The 24,223-nt window shown below is 44.6% G+C and overlaps 1 protein-coding gene across 3 annotated transcripts in view; it reads left to right on the plus strand.

Moving 5' to 3' along the window:
• Positions 1 to 24,223, plus strand: part of SYN3 (synapsin III) — a 260,724-nt gene that overhangs the window by 94,744 nt on the left and 141,757 nt on the right. For all 3 annotated transcript variants that reach the window (XM_069807362.1, XM_069807363.1, XM_069807364.1), the window contains 2 exons: positions 1,761 to 1,818; positions 13,677 to 13,768. In XM_069807362.1, coding sequence (XP_069663463.1) covers positions 1,761 to 1,818; positions 13,677 to 13,768 — 150 coding nt within the window. The remainder of the gene's footprint in view (positions 1 to 1,760; positions 1,819 to 13,676; positions 13,769 to 24,223) is intronic.

Genomic DNA, 24,223 nt, shown 5'->3' on the forward strand with positions numbered 1-24,223 from the left:
CCTGTGGGCCCACTTAAAGCTTATTCCAGTTTTTGAGAAGTCACTGGTTCCAGCAATATCCCCAATGTTTAGGAGTGAGGAATGTTGCCAAACCCTCTAGAGCCGTGCCTCCAGAAATATGATGGAATTATTAAGTGCATTTTGCGTTCCTGTTTATTGTTAGAGGCATGATGTCTCAGCTTGTCTGCTGAGTTGCTTTTTTTAATGCAACAGTCGAAAATTCTAAAAAGCCGGGGGAAAATGGCCAGAGCTCTTCTTTTTATACTGGACAGGGGTTGTTCAAGCCCCTTGGTCTTGGTCACACCTGGCTGCTACGCTGTCCCTCATTGACATCTATGCAGAAGTCTTATTAGCACCATGCTGATGGATGGGCTGTCTGGGAAGGGAAATGTGATACAGCCTTCAGATACCCTTGTTAGAATGAAGGAGAAAACTTTTGACTTTTTTTATGTCTTTTTCTAATAAGATGAAAACTTTTGATTTGGTTTTGAGCCAGATTGACAAAACAAAACAACTTTTTTATTTACATTTCACATTTCTGGGGGGAGGGGAGCATTCAGCTGAAAACTGGTGTGTTTCAGCCATGGGGAAAATTGCCTTCCTACTGTCTCTCCTTTTTTATTGGAACAAATAGACACATAGTAAAAATGTGAGCCAGCTTCTTTTTTTTTGCTAATACTATAAAATAGGTAGCAAAGACGGCTTCCCCTCATTTTCCTTTACTTCTTTATTCTGTCCTCTCTTTGCCAATTGGAAACAGAATGCAGAGAGTTACTTTGTCTCTGGAAACAGCTCTTGCAGGGCTTAACTGTGTTTTCAATGCTTTCCAAATAGAACTTCTTGGAACCTACATGGTCTTCCTGAAGTTTTAGGGGGGAGGTCTGAGAAAATAAATTCATATTTTCTTCTGTCAAGCTTGTTTGGCAAGGGGAAGAATTGGGGAGAAATATTCGCAGGGGAAATTATATTTGCAATTTCCCTGTTGACTTATCAATATAAGGGGCATTATACAGAAATATGAATAAAAAAGCTAAAACTGCCCGCCCTTTTCCTATGCTTTCTGCTCCAACACTACGGTCAGCCTTCCTCTCTCCTGAACAACCAATCCTTCTGGAAGTCCTTTGCTGTCTGCATAGTGTAGGCAACTAGGAGCAGTGGTGGTGGAAGGTGTATGTCCTTCTCATGACACTGTTCAACTCCAAAGCAAGCACAGTTTCTCGGTTCAAGGGAAAAGATCCTTCATTAGTGACGCTGTAGATGCAGATACTGTTTCTCTAAATCAATAGCAGAAAGACAAACAATTGAAAAGCAGCTCTGCAGCAAGAGAGCAAGAGAATAGGCTTCACAAGTACTTCAGCTGTGATGATAAAGATCCCTGCCCAACATCAAAAGAAGTTTCCAATGCCGTGCCATATGTTGCTCTCCTTCTTTTAAAGAATAAAGATTGAGTATTAAATGAGATATAGCAAGGAATCATTGATTAGAATTGTTGCTCTGGAAAACATTTAGGAGAGCATTTGGTTTTCAGTTTGAAAATAAAATGAAAAAGTCACAAGCCTTGAAGGAACTTTCCAATGTGGTTTTCATCTGGCTTGGCAGGTTTCTCCTGGAGAACAGAAAGCTGACAGAAGACAGGAATTAGGAAAACATGCTGTGACCCGGATAGAAATTCTTCAGCAAAAAGGGAAATGCATAAGCAGTATGTAACGAAAGCCAAAAATCTTCTTTAACCATGTTTGTGTCTCTCATTTCTTCTGCAGGGCCAAATATTTCCAGGGGAAGAAGGTGAATGGAGAATTTGATATCCGAGTGGAACAGGTCAGTGACAACTGAATTTGGCTCTAAGAAATGTGTGTGGACAGTGCTGAGGACTTAATGACAGATAATTTGTGGATATTTCTTCTCTTGAAGAAAGGAACTAATGAGGAGTTTTAAGACATGTCCATTTTATAGAATTGTAGAAGCTATAAATGAAAATATCTTATTGGGCTATCCCTTTGTCCTCCCTACCTTTGCAGAATCAGTCGCTATTTCACCTTAAAATTAAATTTTCTGTTCTGGTGATGGGAATATAATTTCTTCCATTTGAAGACTACCTCACAGCTCTGTATATCCCTGAAAAGGTGCAAAGCCATTATGCCACAGTACATGTTGGTCATGTCACATTCCACATCCAAGCTATACAAGTCTTCTGACTTAGCCTGATTTAAGCCTAAAACCTTTGGTTTAAGTATGCAAAATAACTATACGTGGCAAAATTTTTTTATCTGTTGAAAGCCCATAGGAACAGTGAGGAGGTTCATGGCCTGTTTTCTGATGTGCTCTGCAGGGCATTGGACAAATTCTCTGTTTCTCTGTTAGCCTTAGCACCAGCCATTCATTTCAGTTGAAAACTCTTCACGTTGGGGTCTGTCCCCTCCTCTCCGTGTTGGTGCAGTGTCTGCCAAAATGAAGTCCCAGTATTGACTGAGACTTTGAATGCGGTTGTCAAAGTAGAAATGATTATTAATAACCATCTGCAGGCGCCTAACTTGAAAGCAGGCATAAGAAGAGAGAGATGTAGAGAGGAGCTGGTGATCCTGAAGGAATCACGTGCTTGTTTTGTACTCATTAGGGCTATAAAACTGCTTAGATAAAGAAAGCTGGTGAATGTTGCTTGAATGACCTGATACTTCTTTATAAAGCTGTTGATTCTGCATTATGTGTGTGTATAGAATCATTAATGCAGTAGTTTTGAAGACTTTCTCAGGACCCATTGCCCTTGACAAGGTGTTCTTTCTCTTTTCAAAGGGTTGCTGTCCAGTTGCCTAGGACTATACCTGAGCACGCATGTTCTAACCAAAAGCTGTGTCTGGGACAGAAAATTTAGCAAGTCATTTTTTTGCAACTATGATGCTACGAACACTTCATTTTCCTCTTTTTATTGATATCACACTTGTCAGTATTGGGTATTAACAAGAACAATTCTCTCTTGCACTTCCTTATCGAAGTCTTTATTTTGCTGGCTGCTTCAGTAAATGTCCTAAAAGAGAATGGGGGGGGGAATCACACTTCTCACATAGAAGCATGGAATCAAATAATAATTCATATTTGCCCTTCAAACCTCTGATCCAACCCGCTCGGCTGCTCAAAGCAGGGTCAGCTTCAAAGCTAGACCTGATACTCTTCAAAATTACCCGTTAAATCTTTCCTAAACCTCCAGCCTCTGCCTTTCCCCTCATAGTCCTTCTCCTCAAATGTTATCGCACTTGAGGTCCTTATAAAGGAACTCTCTTCAAATGGTCGGTGAGCGGGGAAAGGCAGAAGCGGACTCTTGATCCCTGATGGGTTAAACCCAGTAATGACCCTCCTCATCGTCACTAGGTAGCTTATCGCATTTCCCCAAAGACTCTTCCAGGGAGACTTTCCCAGTCTGTCCCTTGAAATCCTTCACCTAGGCTGAACGTCCATGTTTGAGACGAGGCACCAAATTGCTCCAAGCAAAGACCACAAGGCTGGTGTGACTCTGCCGGTGAGGACCATCGCCAGGCCCCTTGCAGCCTTCTTTAAATACCCAGCACAGTGACTGCAGCATTGCCCAAGGGAATGAAGCACGCAGGGAGCAGGAGAGTTGAGGAACAATGAACAAGGGTCCCGGCCGCTTCCCCTCGTCCCCTCGCTGCCCCTCCGATCAGGCAGACGAGCCTCCACGTAGCGAGTAGGGAACCGCTTTTGACTCCCCCAGACCTCGACAGCAGAAGGGATGCTCACGTTCCCCAGCTGGATCACCGTCTGTCAAGGGAAACACAGGAGCTGCGTTGTCACGGGCAGTCCTTGAACCTGACCTCAGGCCCCTCTGCATATCGTTGAGGCCACGAGAAGGGCACTTCTTTCTTTGAACTCCGGCTTTTTGTCCCCTTCTCTTTTTGCCCATCCATATTTGCTCAGTATTTCTTGATATTTAATTTTTATTCATTGCTTCTACCCTGATTATCTGGAGCCTTCCTCACTTCTTCATCCTCTTCCTCGAGCACAATCCAGGAACGTAAACTGTTGTGGAACAGGTCCCCTGAGGCTGAACACAGACCCTCTCAACCTGAAAAATAATGTTCTTCCAACATCTCCTTATGAAAAAAAAAAAAAAAAAGTAGGGAATATCTGTGTTTACCAGCCTGGTCCACACCTTTCTCTTTGAGTTCCCAGCTCACCAGTCTCCACTACTATAACTGTCCTGTGAACAGCACACAGACTGTGCCATGGTTCACAAGCCCTAACCTGGCTGTTCAGTTCTGAATAAATTCTGCATCAGATCAAGGTTTGACTCTCGGGCACCTCTTGAGCCACTTGGTCTGCTCAGTAAGTTCATTTAGGTTTTCATTTTTCCATTTGATCCTGCTTCAGATAACCACACATTATTGACTCAGCCAGAAATACAGTTTGCCTTAGGAAATTTTTTTATATTTTATAGGAAAAAACACTTTTGATCTGAAAAGCTAAATAACAAAAAAGTTTGAATGGCAGAAAGCAGTGAAAGGAAATATCCAAATGTTAAATACTCTTGAAAAACCACATTGGGAAAAAGCAGCTGCCCTATTTTTTCTGACCGTCCTAATTTTTTTGCCATTCTTTCAGGATGCTCTGTAGTTGGTTTAAACTGAAGGAAGAGTTTGCCTTGTTGCTCTTTCTCTTTCATCTCCATCTCTAGTACATCTTAATTCTTTCTTAGCAAGCCATTTCTGCAATCTTGGGGGGAAGCAGAACAGGATAGTAGGTAATTTTTTTTTTTTTTTTTGAAGTCATGACATCACTTATTTGTAATGGAGCAGGAGTGCTGAAAGCAGCGCTGTCTCTCCCTCTCTCAGCAGCGGGAAGTCAGTTATCTAATCTGGTTATACACCCCTACCAGCTCTCCGAGCTGCCTCTCCCCCTTGGCTGCCGTCCGAGGAATGCAAGACGTATGTGATCATGCTGTCTCGCTCCGTCTAACCCCCACCCAGCACTGTGGAAGGCACTGGCTGATTTCAGCCGAATTGGAGAAACAGGCAGAAGTTTCAAGACACTAAGTTTCTACAAGAGGTGAATTCGGTTTGTATTAGGCACTGGATAATCCGCAGGGAAGAGACTGTTACATGCCACCCTGCTGCTCAGGGAGCTGCTTCTGTAAGTCTCAGCTTGTACGAAAATAGGTTTTCTGGAGTTTTGAAGAAGGTTTTCTGGTTCTTTAGCACCAAAACGAATGGCGTGACTTTGATACCGACCCCAGGACGTTGTTCTTCAGCTAAGTCCATTACCACTAGCATAAGACAAGTGACGCTGTGGGCACCGGCTGGTGCCAGTGAATAGGGGAGAGAGTTGTCAGGGCCCCAGCAGTGGGTACAGCCTCTCCAGGCTCCACTGCCTCCTGTCATTCATTAAAACAAACGTGAGGCCTGACTCTGTGTCCACCTTTGTTTCTTCTCCTCTAATCTTCAGCGTTACACCCAAAACATATTTATTAATGTGCTTTAGAGGCTGTGGGATTTATTATTGCCCACCCTGGATCGAAACCCAGGCATGCAGCCCCATTGGGGGCTGCAGGGGGAGAGGTGTGGGGCTGAGTGAGGGCTGGGGCGGTGGGAAGCAAGGGCAAGTGCTCTCCTGAATCATGGCCCCTTTTTCTTTGGAGGCAGTTTGGGTTACATTTTTATTATTTGGGTATTTTTTCCGCTACAGGTCCTTCTGTAGCAATGATAGTCATTCATAAGACTGAATGAAACACTGACCAAAAAGTGAAAATGAAACACTGACCAAAAAGTGAAAATCTATTTGACCTGTTCTCATTAAACCCTGATGATTTAAGTTTTAGTCAGTGTGGGTAAACCCCTAAGCTTTAAGAAGCAGCCGAGTCTAAAAATATTGTTGCTATTTTATGCTAAAAGTAAGGTTCTTAGATTTTGATCCATGTTATTGCTTTTACTTGCCTTGTGATTTCTAGCTTTGAGAACTGCAGTGTATGTATCTCCAGTTCTTTTATCTAGAAATACAAATACTAGATAAATTCTTTTAGAATGAAAAGTATAAGTTTGATTAAATGGCTCTAAGGCTAAGTTGAACTTAAAGAAGAATCTTAAAGTGCCACAGGACTTCACCACATTGCTTTTAGTCTCTCCCGAAAATAATTTTGCTTTTATCTTCACAGTCCTTCACTGGCCAGGGGACAGGAGGCCTTAGGAAACACAGTATATTCAGGAAAAGGAGGAATTACACCGTAGACCTTATGCTCTGTCAAACATTTCCCATCACTAGAGGCAACTGGTAGTAATTCACCACCTCCTTCCCGACCCTCTCTGCCCTGTCCCAGAGAAAACTAAGCCTTGCACGCTCTAAGGATTTCATATGACTCCAGGGTTTCCCATATGGATGATAAGACACCCCGGGTGGGGGTCCCCTTGGGCGTTAGGCATGCCACATGCACAAGGGGGATGCCACATGCACAAGGGGGATGTCGCGTGGCCGTGCATCCCCAGCACACCTGGGTACAAGCAGAAGAGGGCAAGAGAGCCGGGGCTGAGACCCAGATAGCCATAGACCCATCGGACAGACCATGATACTGTGGCCGGTAGCCAGATAAGTGGGACACTTGCCACCTCTCTGGGAGAGAGATGGCCCCAAAGCAGGAGATGTGCAGGGCAGGGTCACTGGGATGACCGTGGAGACCTGACTTATGAGAGGAGGCTGAAAGAGCTGAGTTTGTTTCTGCTGCCAAAACAGAGGCTAAAGGAGACACGGCTGCTTTTAATAAATGCACTGGTTTAAGAAAGGGTTTCGTGACGTGGTGCCTGCAGTAGCGAGGGGTTAGACCCTGTCACTCTGGTGGGCTTTTCCAGTCCTGTGCCCTGCATTGACCAGTGAGAGCCCAGGAGGGAGAGAAGAGAGCACAGACCTAGCAGGCAAGAGCAAGCAGCACTTCTCAGAGAGGGTCTGCCACCTTCGGGGTACCTTTCCGTCAGATATTTCCCAAAGGCATTTCAGTATATTCAGAGACATCTTTCCTGGCATTGGCTAGTTGATGGTGGAGGGGGGTGAAAAGGGTAAAAAGGCCAAAAGGTTCATCTAAATTTTTATTCCTGTTGTTTGTCCACCCGTCTCCTTCCCACCATTTCCTGCTGTGACGAGGTGGGTCCGTCTGTCCGTCTGACACGCATTCTTCTTGCACAGCTCATTCACTTGTTCCCACTGCCTGGTTTATTTTCAGGGAATGATTATTCAGTGAACTCCTATGTACACGCTTCTGGAAAAGTCTTGTGGTATAGATTATGACTCCATTGGCAGCATTGTCAGGAAAAAAGTTGTACTTGGCGCTCACAGAAGATAATTGTAATACAAATCATGAATTGCAGCTCCATTGTACTTCCCGTCCTAAAGAGGTGTTTTCATGTGTGGCATAGAGTGATCCTTTCAAAAGGTAGAGTCTGATAGGCCCGTGTGTGATGAGAGGAAAATCAGCCTCTCATCAAATAACTGTATAATTTTTATTCATTGTATGTTTAGGGGGTTTTTTTCCCAACTGAAAGCCAGAAAGCAGTTCAAGAACAGCAAAAGCAGTTCTCATAGCTTTGCCACATACAAGCATTCGGAAACCATGAATAAAGGGACCTGGAAAAATAGCAAGAATGACTCAAAAATCATGAATTTCTTAAATAAATAGTATCTTCTTTTTTTTTATTTCCATTGGCTTTTGGAGGCTTACAGAGTTCGTGATTTTGAGCTATTTCCTGGGATCAAAAGGTCTAGAAATGTGCTTTCGCTAGATCTCCAATTTTGGGGCAGTCACGCAACTTCTGAAAAGAAAATTCAAGAGACAATTCCAAATGCCATCAGAGCTGATGCACCGAAAGGCGCTCACACAGGTCAAGGCATGTGGACCTTCAGCATCAGCACTGTCTGTAGCCTAGGACCATGCATCCTAGCTTCAGGACTTGCAAAGAACACTTGTGGAAGCTCCCTGTGGAGCTGCACACCAGGATTCCGTCCCCCCGAGGGAGGGAATTCCCTCTCCATCCTTTTCTCCCAGAGAGCAATCCCAGTACTGGGGGCAGGTAGGAAGCAGGATGCCTCTCCGAAGGAAAATGTCCCAGGAAAGAGGCATGGGGAATCACGGTGTGTAATCTCTGATTCTGCATGCATGTGCACACCAAGCACGCACAGCCCCAGCCCTCCCCTTCTTCACATCCATACGGTCTGTTCACCCTTCTGCTTGTGCAGGATTTAGGGATTGCTTACTTCCCCCCCAAAACGCTTGTAGTGAAATATGCTGGTAGAGGAATGCAGTGTGGTGTCTGCCAAAGTCTTTCTTTCCTTGTACATATTGGAAGACCTACCAAAAGCTAAAGCATAAAATCCACGGAGGAATGTATGCGATTTGATTAGACAGCAGTAATTCCTCATCCCGAGTGCCTAAGCCATGACACGGACCAGCCTGTTATTCTGACTGCATTTTGTGTCACAGGGCAGGGGGAGAAAAACAGACGTGTACTGATAATTGGCGAGGAGTTTCAGGAGCAAGAGTGGGAGAGTGGAGAGCCTTGGCCAGAGCACATTCGGTGGGTAAGGGAGAGCCAAAAGAGACGTGGATCCCGATGGGGGTACTCTGCGTTGCCTTACGGGAAGCTGCGTACTGTACTGCGGCGGTAGCTCAGTGCTGTGATTTATGTGACAGAATAACCCCCCAAAAAACCAGCATATGTGTTACAGCGTATGGCGTGTCACACTGAGGAAGTGTAAATGTTCCCTGGCAGGGCTAAAACCCCCTCTGCTATTTTTGTGTGTGTGTGGTTTATATGCAAATGGAAGTATATATGCAAATAGGGGTATATATGCAAATATTCACACAGAAGTCTAATATAACTTTGTGTCTCCCTTTTAAGCAATAACCAGCCTGAGTAGCTTTTAGTCAGATTATGTACAGATGAGGGCTTAGGAAGTTCAGTAGCTCAAAAAACCCCAATGTGCTTGTTGCTGTATGGACACACTAAGCCTGCTTGCTTTAAAAAAAAAAAAAAATATCAGCCACCATGCCCCCAAAACACAAATCCAGAAACCTGTCTTGCACCCCTATTCCTGCATTCCTCTGCCACAATGAAGATGAACTGACCCTCAGTATTTGCTCAAGGAGCAAACTCGGATGCTTTCCTGGGGTTCCCCATTGACATGCAAGGAGAAGTTTAATAAGGACATCTGCCAGATACCAAACTTATCTCAAGACAGTTGAGGCTGGAAGGCACATGTGGATATCTCACAGTCCAATCTCCTCACTTAGAGCAGGCTGCCCAAGACCTGGCCAATAAAGGTTTTAGTGTCTCCAGGGATGGAGACTCCACAACCTCTCTGGGCAACCTGTTCCAGTGTTTGACTATCATTGCAATAAAAAGGGAGTTTTCTTGTGTTTATATGGAATTTTGTGTATTTCATTTTGTGCCCATTGCCCCTTGTCCTTTTGCTGGGCACCACTGAGAAGAGTATGGGTCCATCTTCTTTACTACCTCCCATCAGGTTTTTATAGACATTGACAAATCTCCCCCTTATGCATCAATCATCAATGGCAGATGCACAAGACGGGGAACTGAAGACAAGTCAGTAGCCTAGACAAAGCAAGGCAAGGATTACAGTGGTTCTCAGCCAGAATATGAGTCATGTTGCTGTACATGTGACAAATCCATGCCAGAACATATGGACAGCAGTATTATATGTAAGGCGAGTGGACTTCCTTACATCTTACTCAGCAATGGTCACGTCTCTGCTGAAGGATCATGGTGAGTTTGGGCCATTACAACCCAAAGACGTTGAGGACCAGTCAGAGATGATCCCAGTGACAGCAGCAACACTGATCACTGTGCTGAAAAACATCACCTACAAGGAAATCTTACAATAATGGGGTTGGTTTTGTCTAGGGGAAAAAAAGGAAGAAGGAAGGGTAAATCTTCAAACAGTAGGTCCTCAGGTTCTGCAGGAGGAAGTAATGGACAAAAAAATTACAGTCTTAAGAAGGAAGGGGAGAGATTTAGGCTGGAAAATAGGAAAACTTTCCAAGGTTGTTAAGGCGCAGATTGCCTGAGGAGGTTCCTCATCTGTGGAAGATACAAGAAGGTTATGTAGTATCTGCACACAACGGCAGAGGTAGACCTGATCCTGCCTTAGGAAAGAGAGACAGACTATGTGATGTCTTGAAGTCCTTCCAACGCAACTTTCTGTTATTCTGTGAAAAATGCTTAAAATCCACCTTGAACATGTGCCTCCCATAAATCGTTAATAGGTATGGCTACCAAGCCAGGCATTTCTATTATTGCATGATTTAAAATTACAACTTCCTCCTTGTTTTATTATCAGCAAACAGAAACTCTAAAATAGCTCACCAAAAAGATCCTCCGGCACCTAGAGAACACTGATGGGAGAAACTGAGAGTAGCTTAAGGTTTAGTCCAAATGATACGGAAAGATTTCTGAATCTGAATACCTGAAATAGGCATTTTTAACAGAATGATCCTCAAAATATCTGTGGCATCCTCCCAGGTCTGGGCCTCACAGATGCACAAAATATTTCTACTCCCAGTCTGCATTACGTTATTCTTCAAGACAGATTGTGTCACGTTTGTCACACATGGTTCACTTTTGCCCTGAATGTTTTTGCAGCCACTGGCACCATTGCAAAGCAAGTATAAACCACCAGGCTAATGTAATGCCGCCTTCTATTCGACGAGTCCTAATGCAAATGACTCTGCAAGGCCATGGGGAGCTGGGCTCTCCTGTTTTATGCATAGTTACCTGTCACTCTATCTGCTTGGGCTGCTTTCAAAGACCTCTTTGTCTGCAAGGTAAACTCAGGCTGGAGATGATCTCAGACTTGAAAGCCCAGCCAAGGGAAGTCATCAGGCTACAAAACCCGCAAAGTTAAAAATACAGGGAGCACTGGAAAATCAACAGGAAACAATTTCTGCTGACTGAAGTTTTCAGCCTTCTTCCAAGCGCCGGCCAGCAGCGGCCTGTCGGATGGGACAAAGCAGCTACATGAAAGCAGCAACGGTCCTTAACTTACTCCGTTAAAGCAGGAGCGAATGCCAGGAAAAGATTAGGGTTGTCCCTCAGCTGGGATTGTGTATCTGGATGTTTTGGGGGCGAGGTAGCCGAGTCCCCCAGGCCCCCTCTCCACTCCTCCCTCCTTGCCAGGGTGCCCCGGACAATGGCTGCCAAAGGGGATTTCTCCTTTTCTTCTGGCTCTTGACATTAGCAGGCCTGAAATTGGTCCTGGCAGTTCGGTATGAAATACTTACCAGCTCAGGGGATTCCCAGGCCCGTTTGGATGTCAGGTGCCTGAGCACAGCTTTGTTTGGTCTGACGGCCTCGGGGCAACGCCTGTCAGACCGACTTACTTGGATTGTAAGTGCCAGCCGTCAAATGAAGACTGCCCATTTTCACCCCCAGCAAAGCAAAGTATTAAGTTCTTTAATACAAAACCATTATGGAAAAAAATTATGGAAGAAAAGCATAAAAAACATGAAAACACAGGCCTAAAATTTCCCTCTCTTACTCTGGTGTTCACATCAGATGACGCATCCCTCAGCTGCAGAAGCTGAAGGTCCAGCTCAGTAAGTCTCTGCTTTCAGAGTGGGACATCTCCGAGGCGTATGCAGAGACAGAGATGGGAAAACCATCCTTTCATCTCTCCAGTCCATAGAGCCTCTCGAGCCCACATGCAAGCGAGCAAGCTTGCCTTGACCCACTGGGGAGCTCACTGATGGTACCCAGAGCATCTGCTCCTGCTCAATTTGTTCAAGGACTCCCCCCTCCCTACATCTATTGAGATTTTTTAAACATATAAAATGCAGGTGCCTTTTAGAGGTACCTATTTTCTTCTCTCTGATCCAATATGATCACTGGAGAAGCGTGGCTGTGGCCAAGGCAACACTGGAATCTCATAAGAAAAGCCCAGCCAGTCACCTGAACCACTGCCTTTCCCCTTCTGTGTGTGTGTATGTGTTTGAAGTAGAATTTATTTCTTGGCAACAGGAATTTTTCCCCTCCTTTCATTGTAATTGGGAGTTAAAACGATGTAAGACCATGTAAGGGTGTTGCTGTGAAAAGTTTACACAGGGCCACAGACATAAAATCTCATTACATCATCGGGTCACCAGTCCACAGTCATTGCTTTAAAATTATGTGGATTTTAAAAAAAGAAAGTTGGAAGTGATTTTTTCATTTGTCGTCTGGCTTCTGAGCCTTTACAGGTGCACTCGTTCTCCATTGGCAAGTTTTTTCCATGTGTTCAGGAGGACAAAACATGCTTTTTTTTTTTCAGTTTGTTTTTTTCTGTATAAAAGTTGTTCCTGGCACTATCTTTTCATTCCAGCTGGTAGAAGTACCAGAAAACATTAAGTAGTACAAGGATCTCAATAAAATTACAAGTATTAGGAACACCATCTAAGTGCTCTTGTATTAGGTAGCCACTGGTTAGAAGATGATTTTACTGCTGCCCAGTCTCCATCACACTAAGTCTGAAAGAAATGCCTTAACAGGAAGGGGAAAAAAAAGCTGTTCAAAGGGAGAAGACTAAATTTTCTCTCAAAAAATGAAACCTCGTTATATTTATATTTATATTTATATGTTTATATTTTATATTTATATTTATTTATATACCCAGGCACTAATTTAATACATGATTGTGAATCTGTACAGGTATGTTTGCATCATGCTGGAAAGGAACAACTTGCACAGCACAATAATAGGCTGTTCTATTTTAAGGACTGCTCATTTACTCATAAAGAACAGAGTTAGGATTTGGAGCCCAAGACGAGCACTGGTCAGCTAATTCTGCTGTCCTCTTCCTACTGAGAGCGGCCTGAGACCATCAAATCTCACTGGCACTCCTGTCTGAGAGGCGGCCGAGCCAGCGGCCACGCTGGAGGATTATCACACCTCTCGCCCCGTTAATCGCTCTGATTTGCATCTTAACCTTCACTGACACCCACTGCAGTCATAATCGCCCCCGTGCACATTCCCTTTCGCTCCCCATAGCTTAAATATTCCTTGCCAACCTTTCTGGCCTCGTAAGTCTCACCTCTTTTAAAATATAAAGTGTTTTAATAATTGAGCAGTACTGTTAATAGCCTAGCCAGCTTTGCTAACCCTTTAATAGTTAAAATCTTAATAAGTAAACCGCATCAAGTGGGTTTTTCTGCTTATCACCTTCCTGCAGCATAATGAAGCTTTTTAGCTATTTAGGGAGGTTTAAATCTTTTGTATTAGGTTTAAAGCTGGCCAGTGGCACGACAGCCAACTCAGACATAATTCTAAATGGATGTTTCCAAGTGGAAACTTGGAATTTGAATTCAGATGACCTTACCTCTTTTTATTATTATTATTCTTTCCTGTATGCATTTTTCAGCTTGCTCATTCTTAATTCCTTCAGTACTTATTACTGCAATAAGCCTAATCCTGTATACTTGTACGCCCCAAGTGTGGGAGCCGTAAATACTTCTGCAGTCTCTCCAGGGCAAATCAGCTGTAACTAGATCTCCCGTTGCCTCACAGAAAAAAAAAAAAAAAAAAAGAAAAAGAAAAAAACCAGAAAGGCACATTCCAGCTGAAGACAATTCTGCGTCTGTGTCCGTGTGTTTGTGTCTCGGCTGCCCTCGAGTAACACTCTGTCCTTTTGCTCCACTCCAGGCTGAGTTCTCCGAGCTGAACCTGGCTGCTTACGTCACGGGCGGCTGCATGGTGGACATGCAGGTCCTGAGGAACGGCACCAAGGTGGTAAGGTGAGGAGCACCGCGTTGGCTTGAAAACCGGGCTTTCTGGAGCAACGCTGGGGCAAGCAGGATGACCTTGGGGTCTGACCGATATCTGAACTAGGGCAGTGCAGTGCTGATGACTTCAAGGTTTCCTGGAAGCGGTGGAAAGACTGACCTGACTCTGGTGGTTTTGTGTCAGGTCTCAGTTGCACATTACACCGTACAGTCATTGTTTCCAGTCTAGACCCTCCGTGCAACCGCAAATGCCTCCTTTTCAGGTTCTTCTTAGCCTCAGGCCTCCCAGTAAAAGGGACAATGGATCTTCCTTTCCCTTGATTTTTCTCTCCTTGTGTCAACTAACTTCATGATAAACAGTGGCTTGCGTTCATTAGTCTACCTGCATTAGGTCCTGATCCCTGTGGACTACCCTTGCAATAGCCACAAAGCCTTTCCGTGATCCTGATCCTCGCAGCCTGGTTTCCTCCTGAAATATCACCTTTTTTGCCAGAGATTCCCAATGCTCCGGCCTTGCCCTGTGCTACATCTCGGAGGTAATACCGAATCTCTGTTCGATGGGGATTTCTGTCCCCACTAGCATTACTTCATAATTGCAGTCATTGCAGGCAGACTCTTTTCCTGAGCAATGCTTCCCCAGTTGTGCACCCAATTCACTTTCCAGAAGCGTTGCTCCCCTTCTTTCTGACACCAGAGTGCCTGCAATTTGGAGTTCATGTTAGATGCATTCTTACTGGTGCTATGTAAAGAGCAGTGTAAGTTGTCACATCTGTGTACGACAGTAAAATGCCTCTGTTTACATAGCCCTGATATTACCTTTCACCCTTTTATTCCCAAGCCTACATCTTTATGAGTTTCTGTCATTACAACTTCTAACTCTACATTTCATCTTTGATACAATAGCTTTTCTTTGTTCATGTTGAAATCTCATTGCTATTCCCAATCCATTTTTTTAGCCTCCCTACTTCTTTTTGTACAATTCTTTTGCAATTTTTGGTGTATACAGTGTCTCCAAGTTTAATACTGTTCACACATTTAATCAATGCTTTTGTCTGTTTGCTTCTAGTTTAGAAATAGACACACATAATATAGCATGCAGGGATATTTTTGAAAGGGATTATTAGAACAGCTGAAAAATGGTGATTCTGAGCACGCTGGCCTCAGTTTTATTTCTCAAGATGTAATTTCCAGTCCAAACAGTGCAAAGCAACACTTGTCACTGTCAATTAGCTATGACTGTGGTCCATCAATTCATTTCAGGTCTTGACAGCTCTTAGTACGTCCCCAAGTCTCCATTCATTCTTTGGTACAATTTCACGAGCCTCTGCTAAAAACTTTGAAGGTTGAGTCTGTTACATCCATTTGCTTTCTCCCGTCCCACAAACGTCTGTTTCTCAGTGAAACAAAACTTATGTCCCGTGAACCAGCCGCTGGAGCATCCATCAGACAGTGCACCGTGCTAATGCGCTCTTGTGTTCGCTTGCTCATGATGCTGGAAGGTTTCCCAAGAACCATTTCCTAGGTTGATCACATCTTCATTTTCCTTCCCGTGCCTTTCCTCCCAAAGCCGTTCATACATCTGGCAGAAAGATCTTGAGCTATTAAACTGCAACTGAAGACAAAATTTATTTCACAAGAGCGTCTGGGGCGCAGTGTTCATGTTTCTGCTTGCAGTAAATACACAGGTATCACAGCTAGCCTTTTTGCGTGGATATTTATATATGAAAATGCATGTTTTTATGAATTTTTTATGTTCAGGTTTTTTGTTTTTGTCTATGCGTGTTTAAGGACACATGCATTTGTGTGCTGGGAAGTGGATTTGGCAAATAGATACCTGTGTGGATACCCAATTTATGCAGCGTGTGTTGTCCGCGGTTTGTCATAGTCCTTCTAAGCACGAGCCATTTGATGACAGCCTGTGCCAATATGCCCCTGTCCTGCCCAGTTCAGCCAGTTCAAGAGCCCAGGCCCGTCAATTTCCACAGCCGCTCCTATCAATACTTCCGAATTTAGAGAAATAAAAACTCTTCTTCACTTTAGAAGGTGAATTACTGAGGGTGCTGTTCCTGAGCTGTGTGGTGGCCCCCCAGCCCACCCACATGGGTGCAGCTTCCTTCCCACTCCCTCCAGGTCCCCCCATCCCACCCGCAGCCGTGTCCTGCCCGGCCACAGAACCCCTCGGGGCGCCCGGCCACGGGGACACCTTCGACTCGCATGTGTGCACCGACCCTGCTGCTGAGGGTATCTTTTTTCTATCACTTATTAAGCAAAATATTCAGTCACAAGTCAGAACATTTCTAGATTCTGAGATATAATACTCATCATGGTTTTTGAATACCCAAAGTCCTTGGAGATCCCACTGACAAGTTATAGGAAGGAAATACGACAGCATCTTGCTGGCAGGCACATTTGGGATTCCCCCTCTGCAGGAGCCCTGCCTTCTTCACACTCCTCTTCAAAGTGAAGGCAACAGAGTGTGGCAGTTTAGTCAAAAGACTGTGAAACTACTACAGACCAGTAGATTTTAAATCAATTAAATAATAAATGTTTATAACAACAACAACAGTAGTAGTAGTAGTAGTAGTAGTAGTAATAATAATAATAATAATAATAGTAATAATAAAGTAACCACTGGGGTATCCTCTCCAGTTTGAAATTACATTCACTGATAAACTATCTAACAATCTATTAGCCTATTAAATTCTTTTGTCATTTTGCAGCAAGTCTCCTTTCTTGAAACTGGGGACATCCTACTGCACGTTTAAATCAACACTCTTTCTTTGCTGATCCCTTGATCCTGTCTGACACCTTGGAGTTAAGGCATTCTTTTAGACCCTGTGCCAACTGATTTGAACTGCACCAGGAAAGAATTGTGGTTCTTTTACCTGGAAGATAAATCCCCTAAAAAGAAAGTATAACAGTCCTTGAAGCCCTACACTTACCACTTGCCTCAGGCAAATTTAAAAAAAAAAAAAATGGAGCTTTAGAAGCATTATTGTCAGTTAAAGACAGCAAGGAACTGGAAGTATACAGTCCTCCATGACTACTAGCCTGTGTATCTTGAAACAAGTAGCAACAAGTAAGTTAGCAAAGAACATAACTGAAGCCAGGCATTACTTTGCTTGCCTGATTTTTAAAAAGAGTATGGCTCACAGAATTTAGTTCTACAGTAACAAAATTCTGGGTCTCCACCTCGTCATTTTTAGCTACTAAGTTCTGCACATCTGTAGGATGGGGTGAGGGATTTGATAGTCTCAGTGAAATGTGCTGCGTGAGAGAGAGACTGTCATCTAACAAATCTAACAAACTGCATGTGTTTTTTCTGTGCCAGTTCCACCATGGTATTGCGATGGCTCCATCAGCCTGGTCAGCGCATTTTCTTCAGAGTTAGAAGAAAAAGAGCTGGCCATGGAGTATCTCGTGCAGTCTCTGGCAAGCGCTTTCCTATGTCAGTGCCCTGTAACACATGCCCTGACCGAGGACCGTGCAGGAGGACGAGCTGGGCACCAGGAGCAGCACCGGGCTCAGCCAGGGCTGGCGGGAGGAATCTCCCACACTTTGGTCCTTGTCACCCCAGCACTTCTTTGGGTCAAACTGGCACCAGAGCTTCCCCAGTGAAAAGTTAAATATGGGGAGCAGAAGGTGGCACTTATTCATCCCAAAGGATCCCTCTCCAACTTAGCCATAGCAACCCCTTCAACAGAGAAACGGAATAATTTCTGGGTGCGATGGCTGGCCTACTAAGCAGTGAGAAAAAACAAGCGTGGGCTGATGCCCGCTTTTAAAACACTTGGGTGGATTCTTCATCCTCCTTCCAGTGCTCATACAACGTCTTTTTGCACAGGTCTACACACACACACAGAGACTGAGTGCGCTGTCTGGACCTTAGAAAGCTCTACTGGGATTAGATGTAAGGAATGGGATTTTCATTTTCACTCGTCTTCATTTCTCTGAAGGGCCCTTCATACAAATGTTTCCACAGTGCAAAGAGGCCGTCAGCGCTGGCACTGCACCCACTCTGAGGTGCATTTATGCTTTCAGGATATTATAAAAGTGTCTTAGAGTAAATGAGAATTGGGGCTGTCTCTGCTTCTGACAACACTTAGACTCCCAAACTATGATCTCAGCCTCTGCATTAGATTAAATGCAGTCCTGTGTTTGCCTTTTGGGCTTTACAAGCCTTCAGCTATTAATTCCAGTAGATGTGGGAATAAGACAGGGATATGTTGAAAATCTGGACAGCTTTCTTACATGGGGAATACTAATGTCTTTGGGAGCATTTCAGACTTTTAAGGATATAAATTAATCATGCACCAGACTGCTCTCATCTCCTGTCTCCCTGTGGAGCTGGCTCTTTTGCCATTGGGGCTGATCATCCAGGGGAGAATGCGCATTTTTTTTGTGTCTGCATGGGACCTACCACAGTGGTGGCCATACCACTTACAGTGTGGTATGCAGACCCGCTGTAACACCACAGTTCAGACACCGGTTGATGGACCAGGAGATGCCCAGGAGCTGAAATGGGGAAGACCCAGCGCGGAGCGATGGCCCTGGCAAGCGGGGAGGGGTGACAAACTTGACACCAAAGCAAAGAGGAGCTGAGCGCCGTGGACAAAGCCTTGCTGTGGGGAAGGATCTCTGCCGTGGAGCGGTGTTTAGTCCTACAGGTCTTGCCTGAATTTGGCCGGTGTGTGTAAGAAGGTGCGTGTGTCACCCTGGTTGCCCTGGACGAGATGCCCTTGTCACTCGCAGCTGTGGTGGGGTCAGTGAATGCTCTGATTCCTCCATACAAGCCCATTCATTCCTTTAATTAACACTGACTTTCCTGTTGGTTCCAGCTGACTCAGTGCTTCTACTATGCTCTGATAACAGGACGGCAGCCTGTTGAATCACCATCCCAAATAGATCAGGACCTGAAAGTGCTTTTTTCCCAAAGCGTATTTTTGCACTGCAAGCTGCAGTACAATCACAGCACGAGGAAGCAAATCCTTTTACATGGGAGGAGCGGGGAAGAAACTGGCCAGCCCAGCAGCAGTGTTTTCCCACCAGTCAGAGCTTACAGACCCCAGCAGATGTGTACTCTGGCTAAAAAAACATCTGCCTGCTCCAGGGTGCAAGACTCTTTTAAAGTCCAGTGAGGACACTGTCCTCTGCCCACTGCACCTTTCCCATCCCAGTAGGTCCATCCACCCCACAGGGCCGTTGACAAGCTGCTCCCTGAAAGAGGCACGTGGGTTTTGTAACCTACAAAGGCCGTGCTTTCTCACCACACAGGAGCTGCACATTGCCAGGAGATGGATATTTTCTTGTCTCTTGAGGACTATTCGTTCACAAGAGTTGGTGGTTTCTTGCAGTTCTTCTACAGGGAGAATATCCATGGAGGTCATGGGAGTAGCTACTGTCCCTGGACACTGATGGAGGACATACTGGTAGGCAGTAGGTCACCTTCCAGCTTCTCGTCTTCCAGAAAGCTTGTGTCGAAGAGGAACCCTAGGCTCTGTCTAGTCCCTGTCTTTTTTAATTTAACTGTTGATCTAATTGGGGTCTTTTTTAGATTGTCTGTTTCTTTTTTTTTTTGTTGCTTCCAATCCAAAATTCTGAAAATTTCTGCAAAGATGCAGATGGGAGAAAAAATGGGAGAAACTGATAGGCAGAGTTTAGGTTTCTAGAAGCCAGATGGAAAAAGATGTTGAGCGCATGGTTCTCCCAAGATTCACAGAATGTGCTGCACAGTATAGTACAATATGTGCTATATATTTAACACTGAGCAACATTTGGGCAATATTTTTGTATTGATGGCATGGCAATCTGTAAATGTAATGGAGAAGTGAGTGTGACAGCGTGTAAGCTTTTGAAAATGCACCTCAGGCAAAACACCAACGTGCCAAATGACCACTTCCCTTACCAAAATTCCCTGCAGAGACAATGGGCTGGGACATCGTGTCAAACAGGGTAGACCCTGGCAAGCTGCAGGTACACATGAAGCAATTTAACACCTCCAGTAAACATTTATAAACTGAGAAATTATTCCCACATGGGGGATGATTTACCATCATCTTTCACTAATACCTCCCCCCCTCTTCACCTGCCTGTCCCTGTCCTCTTTTTTTCTTTGAGCAGCAGCTAAAAAAAAGAGTAGAGAAGTTGGGGTGTGCTTATTTATGTATTTATTCTCAGTTCCTTCCACCTCAGCTCCTGCTGCTAAACAGCTGCTTGGAGGCCTGCTTCTCCCTTTGGGGTTTACTGATCTCCCAGATGAATAATGTCCCCCTTCACCTCCCCAGCAGCTGGCACCCAGCCGACATGCAGGCAGGATCCTGACAGTTCTTGGGAAAACATTTGGCATGCAGGCAGCTGCCAGAAAGCAAAAGTCACTCTGAGCAGACCAGGGTGGGGAGCATCTCAGAGACTAAACTACTCCCTGGCCCTTTTCGCATTTACAGTAATTCTTTCCAATAAGAAATGTGCTGCCAGGGCCTAAAGCACTCATTAATTAGTTAATCCTGGACTGAATGCAAGAATTATTAAAGGCTGTTGTAGATTGTTTCAGTCTTGATTGGCACTTTTTTTTTTTCCAGTCCTGCCTTAATATTTCTCCTTTCTACATGGGTTTTTACTAAGGCTTCTTCCCGGGAATGGCAAACAGAGAAGTGAAGGGCCAAGTCCTGCTGCACCTGCACTATACTGGTCAAGGTGGATCTTCATTAACGACCTGAGTCATTGGGACAGATTGCAGCCTCAACAAGCTCGTGGGTGGTGACAAGTTGGAGGGTGGGGAGCGAAAGATGTGCCAGAAGGCAGAGCTGCTGTTCAGAGGGACCTCAAAAACTGGGGAAATGGGCCAACAGGAACCTCATGGAGTTCAAAAAGGACAATCGCAAAGTCTTGCGGTGAGGGAGGAATAACCCCAGAACTGTTGGGGGGCAGCTGGAGAGAAAACATCTCTGCATAAAAGGACCTGGAGGTCCTGTGTGCCCTTGCAGCTCACTGGGCAGTATTAGCAAGCATGTAGCTAACGAGACACTATTCACATCTGGAGTACTGTGTCCAGCTGTGAGCTCCCCGGTACAAAAAAGGCATTAACAAACTGGAACGAGTTGAGTGAAAGGCCACCAAGCTCATTGAACTGGACTAAAGACATCCAAGGAGAGACTGAGAGATGGCTTTGTTTGGTCTGTAAGAGGAGGCTGAGGGGGATCCACCTACAGCCATCAGGCAACTAAGTGGAGGGTGTAGAGAAAATGAAGCCAGACTCTTGTTGAAGGTGTGCAGTGAAAGGAAAAGAAGAAACAGACACAAGTTGCAGCAGGTGAAATTCTAATTAGATATAATTTTTTTTTAAATTTCCACAGTGAAGGCAGTCAAATACTGGAACAAGTGCCCAGGGAGGCTAGGTGATCTTCATCCGTGGGAATATTCAAACTTTTGCTGGACAAGACCCTGATCAACCTAACATCACTCTAATGTTAGCCGTGCAATGAGCAGGGTGTTGGTCCAGATGATTTCCAAAGATCCTCTCTGACCTAAATTACTCTATGACTTTATTCTGTGATATTGGAAAGTATTTGCATCCTCTTCTGTAAAAGCTTTGGGTCACAAGCATTTTGAAGGCAATCTGCTCTTGGCAGGTATGATTGTTACTACTCTGAGGCATCGTCTGGATCCACATGCTTTTCCTTGTCAAGGCTGAGCAGTTTACAAGTAAAATATATGGCAGACTTAGGAGGCCACCACCGTACAGTTTGCGGAGTGTGTGACATGGAATTTTATGGCTTGTTGACCATTGGTCTGTGGCTGAGAAACAAATCAGAGCATCTTCCAGGGTGTCCTCATCTGCATACAGTGGTAGTGGTCCTACTGCAACCATGATTCCTGGTTCCTGCTGCTTTTGCTAAACTAATCTCCCCAACACCCCATGTTTTTTTCCCCAGCCATTCTCTATTACAGTGTCCCAAAAGACCCCCTGCTCCTCTCCTCCAGCCTGGTAAAGAGAGGTCATTCTTTATTCTATGTTGCTTGGTTGTTTCTCTAAAACCAGCTCTGTGTTACCTTATTCATATAAGTAATCACATTCATTATTTCTTTGAATAACTTCAGCAGGGTTTACTTCTTTCTGTGGAAAATATCATGTGAGGTTTTGACCGAAGTGAGATTTTTTTTTTTTTTAGCAGATTTCCCATTTTACTATGACATCCAACGTAACATTAAATCAAACATTGTGATAGGTGAGTGAAAATGTCACAGATTTCATTTTACTTTTCAGTAATGTAGTAACAAGCCCAAGTAAAGTACAAAAAGAACTTGTTCCTATTTGTAAATGCCATTTTCTATTAGCTCTCAGACACCTGAGGCGCTGCATAGTTGCAGGGATTATTGCACTTCTCAGGTAGCTGCAGCCACTTACAGCTTGGACTTGTGCCTCAGAAGCTTGTCTGAAGGCTCCATTAATTGCCAGTAATGCAAAGCTTGTTGTATCAGATTGCTTAATTATGCACTTTTCTTCCTCTCCGTGTCATGCCAAGCAGATAGGAAAGGCTTTGGAAGAGAACTTAGTCAAAAATGCATTGATCACTGGGAAGTGTCAGAAAACTGGATAAAGCCTCCTTGAATAACGGAGGGTAGACAGAACCTGAAGTGAGGATGTGCATCTTCAGTGTTCAGGGAAGAGCGGGACATGAAGGGCGAAGTGTCTTATAAGACTGACACTCTTTAAGAAAGAGCAGGAGAGCCCATCCTTCTCCCACAGCATGGGCAAAAAGCTCTCTAAACCCATCGTGGTGCTAAAGTATAAAGCAGGTCTACCCTTTGGCAGCAGATGATTATTCACAGTGGAAGGGATCATTAAAAGGTATTTTGACAATTCTTGTCTATTCTTTCATCATGCCCATGAAGGTCTTTGTGCTTCAGTGAGAAAAGCTGAAGGACCAAGAAGCAAGCCAGAGTTATGGCTATATGCAGAAATGAGAAATGTCTTTAAGGCATGAAGCCTCCCAGCAGGATTTGCTGTCAACATCTTCTCTACCCCAAAGCAGGCTGGGGACCTGCTTTCTGCAGAGAAATGTTATTGATGATCTTTTCAGAGCTGATTCTCTTCTCATAATTAGAGAAGATAGACACATGGTCACCAGAATAGCTACTGCTGCTCCTCCTGATATGTTTAACTTCCATATTTAACATCAACAATCTCTTAAATTGTTTTATATTCCCTCATTTCTGACAAAACTATTTCCAAGACAGCTAATGCTGTCACAGATTTAAGGGTAGATGGGTCCAACCTAAGAAATTATATTCTGCAGTCAGATCTCTTCCTATTAGGTATTTTAGATCCAGGCTTTATACTTAGGTTTGTCTCTAAAGTATAGTTTTACCACTGAGGAAGAAAGAGACTGCTAAAATGTACTGGAACAAGTTGAAAAAGAGTTACTTAAATGCAAATAAGCATCCTGCACCGCAGTACCGGCGTCCAGGCTCAGGACTTGCAGCGCTGGCAGCCTCCTAGCCAGACACTCGTCATCACCCGGGGGTGATTGACTCTGGTAATCGCTGGCTGATCTCAATTGCCAGGACGAGAGGTAGGCTGAGCGGCTGCCATGTGCCTTGGCTAGCATCTGGGATGAGGAGGCAACTACTGCGAAGGGAGAAAAGCCACAGGGACCTGTGGGAGGCTGCTTCACTCGGGGGGTGGCCAGTTCAGCCGTGCACCACTCGGAGCACTGAAAGGCTCGTGCCGTGCGTGGCAGAGGCCATTGCCTGTGGCGACACGAGCTGAAAGGAAAGCACCTTTCCCATTCCAGAGGAAAATGAAATCTCATGAGCTATTTCAATCTGAAAATGAAATTTTTCCAGTCTCCTGGGTTATTTTTCTTTTTAAACAAAGGATTCTTGTATCTCTGCGCCACTCTGGGAACATGCTACATGCATTTTAGTAGCCTTTATTTGCCAGGCAGCACTAGGAGCCAAATTCTAAATGAGAACTGAGCTCCTGGGGTCTGAGAAAGGGCTTCTGTAGAAGGGTTGTGGCCAAAGATGGGCTCCAGCTTTTGCCTGGAAGCTTCATCCATCTGGCTGTCATGCTAAGGAAGGTTCACCACTTCAGGTAGGTGTCTGCCATGCAGCCCAGGAAGGGCACCGCACCAACATGCAGAGCACAGCTTATTAGTGACATGTTTTAAATCTGTGGTTTACATTTAGTTCCATTTACCTATCCTATCTCCCTGTCTGTTAGATGTTTGAATGGGCTCTCCTGTATTCTTTCTGTGACCAAACCCATTCCCATGACCTGTCTTTAGCAGGGGTCTAGGTACAGTTGTATTCAAGACCACTTGTGGTCATCTAAACTTTGGCTGGACAGATCTAGTGGAGAGGAAAGGTCCATGCTCCTACCATAGCTCTCCTAGTCCTGCCGGACTCGGGTGCTTAGGACCTCAGCACAGTGGGTGCTACTGAGTTTGGCTCACCCTGAGGTTT

This window comes from Haliaeetus albicilla, chromosome 19 (assembly GCF_947461875.1).
Source record: "Haliaeetus albicilla chromosome 19, bHalAlb1.1, whole genome shotgun sequence".
In the NCBI taxonomy this organism is placed as follows: domain Eukaryota; kingdom Metazoa; phylum Chordata; class Aves; order Accipitriformes; family Accipitridae; genus Haliaeetus; species Haliaeetus albicilla.